General features: G+C 34.9%; 1 protein-coding gene across 1 annotated transcript in view; it reads right to left on the bottom strand.

Annotated features, from left to right (window-relative positions):
- The window catches only part of KIAA1109 (KIAA1109 ortholog), a gene marked incomplete at its 5' end in the record, with an annotated part of 73,074 nt that overhangs the window by 56,807 nt on the left and 14,153 nt on the right, over nt 1-2,114 (bottom strand). The window contains 1 exon segment of the mRNA XM_029283224.1: nt 875-1,033. Coding sequence (XP_029139057.1) covers nt 875-1,033 — 159 coding nt within the window.

Raw genomic sequence — 2,114 nt, 5'->3', positions numbered from 1 at the left:
TTGGAAGATTTGGAGCCACACCTATAAAATAGATCCTGCGTTAATTTTCTAATAGTTCTACTATAGTTCTACTATATTCAGGATTCAGAAGGCTGAAAAATTATTCAGAAAAAAGAAAACTTCTTCAATCCTGAGGAAAATACACTCTGCATGACATCAATTTCAGCTCACGTGTGTAAGCCATCTGTGTGCGTCTATATGTGTAATTGTACACTGCTGACACAGATTATGAAGAACGATCATGAATCTTAGCAAGTGAAAAATAGCCAAAAAGTTTTTATCTCTTCAGAACCTAAAACATCTGCACAATTATCTTACACAATTATCTTTTTCACTACCAGATAAAGCACATCAAACAAGTACTGTATTCACCTCAAAGGAATGTATTTTTTTCCAAGTACAGTCTGAATTTTACTGAGAATGTAGTAATTGTGAAAAAGGAAGTCTTTTCATTCTAAAATTGCTTGTGGAGAGATTATTGCCTTCAGGACCATACTCCTTTGGAATAACTATCAGTAGTCAAACTTTTGACTTTGAGAATGATTACATAGACTATCTTTTTTCTTAAGGTCAAAAGGCATAAATATACCATTATATTCCAAACTGACTTTGACAGAACAGTTACTAAGGAAAATCTTGAGGAATTTTTGAAAATATGTAGACGATGCTAGTAGAAACAGAATAATGGGCAAGTTTATCATTAGAGTTCAGTTTATATTCCTATTTTAAATATCTTAAGTTCAATAGTATATTATTCTAATTTTTTCATTTCAATTAACAAGCACAGAGTAGATTATTTTTAAATATAGCTTTTACTTTATTTTACTTAGGCATTCAGTTATCGTATTAAAGCAAATTCTGAATTTCAGAATACCTGTTGGAAGACTGCTGTGACCAGCTTTGGTGACAGGAGACTCTTGAGCTGTATTTCCTCTATTGCCAACTGCATTTGACATCCAGTTATAAAAACTCACAGATGACGGTTCTGTTAATAATGGATGTTCTGATATAATTTCGGATTGCATGGTGTTTGCTAGATAGAAATAAAAACAATTATTAATTACTGTAAGTCCTTAAAAAGAAATGTTGATAATATATTTTTCAATCCAAATTGAAACTCATTTTAAGAGATTATGCAAAAAAATCTGTACTTTACATACATTTCTGTCATTGATGATGAAGTGTCAACCCAGCATTATATATTGGCCAATTTCTTGATAATAAAAAGAAAGCTAGAAGAACTTTCTTTTCCCTATTACAATTAGAAGGCACAATCAGAGGACTCCAATTAGATTCTATGCATCTCTGTAGAAATTAAGTCTCTACTGGAGTCCAAGGGAGTTGGATCACTAATACATTTTAGTAATAATAATAGAAGAAAAAAGTGCAGAAGATAACACAATACAAACACTGCAAATAGAAATAGAATGACAGTGGCAAAAGAGAGCAAAAGTAACAGTAATAGGCGACTTCTGTGTAATCCCAAAACGATTGGGGCACCACTTGAACACCATCAGCATTGTCAAATTCACAATTAATCAATTGTACAAGGCAGTTTTAACTCAGAACAGCTTACATGTTTGATGGTGTTATAAATACCATCAAACATCAACATCTGCCTATCCCAGGTCCTTGGGAAGGACTTGATAGGCAGGCAAAAATATCAAATCCAGACTGAACATCTGACTGACTGTGTGACGAACCATAAAACCCAAAGCAGAAATAATAATAATAACAACAACAACAACAATAATTCTAGGCAGATACCAGAAGGCACAATGAAAAAAAAGCCATATGGCCATATATATTTTTTAGTTACAGAGAAAATAGAACTTATACCAATAAAAGTTCTATAGAAACCTGTACAGTAAACCTTATTAGAATTACTTACACAGAGAATATATATAGAGACGCCGGCTGTGGTTGCCGGCGTCTCGGTATGGTCAGCTGACGCCATCGCTGACTATAGGGGGCGAATCTTTGGCCCCCTCAGAGAGGGCGCGCAACTTGGGAGTCCTCCTGGATTCACGGCTGACTTTGGATGACCATCTGTCGGCCGTGACCAGGGGGGCGTTTTATCAGGTTCGCCTGATTTACCAGTTGCGGCCTTTTCT

Source organism: Protobothrops mucrosquamatus, unplaced genomic scaffold, assembly GCF_001527695.2.
Source record: "Protobothrops mucrosquamatus isolate PMUCROS unplaced genomic scaffold, P.Mucros_1.0 scaffold_50, whole genome shotgun sequence".
NCBI lineage: Eukaryota > Metazoa > Chordata > Lepidosauria > Squamata > Viperidae > Protobothrops > Protobothrops mucrosquamatus.
The sequence above is the reverse complement of the archived record's forward strand: the minus strand, read 5'-3'. Positions and strand labels throughout refer to the sequence as shown.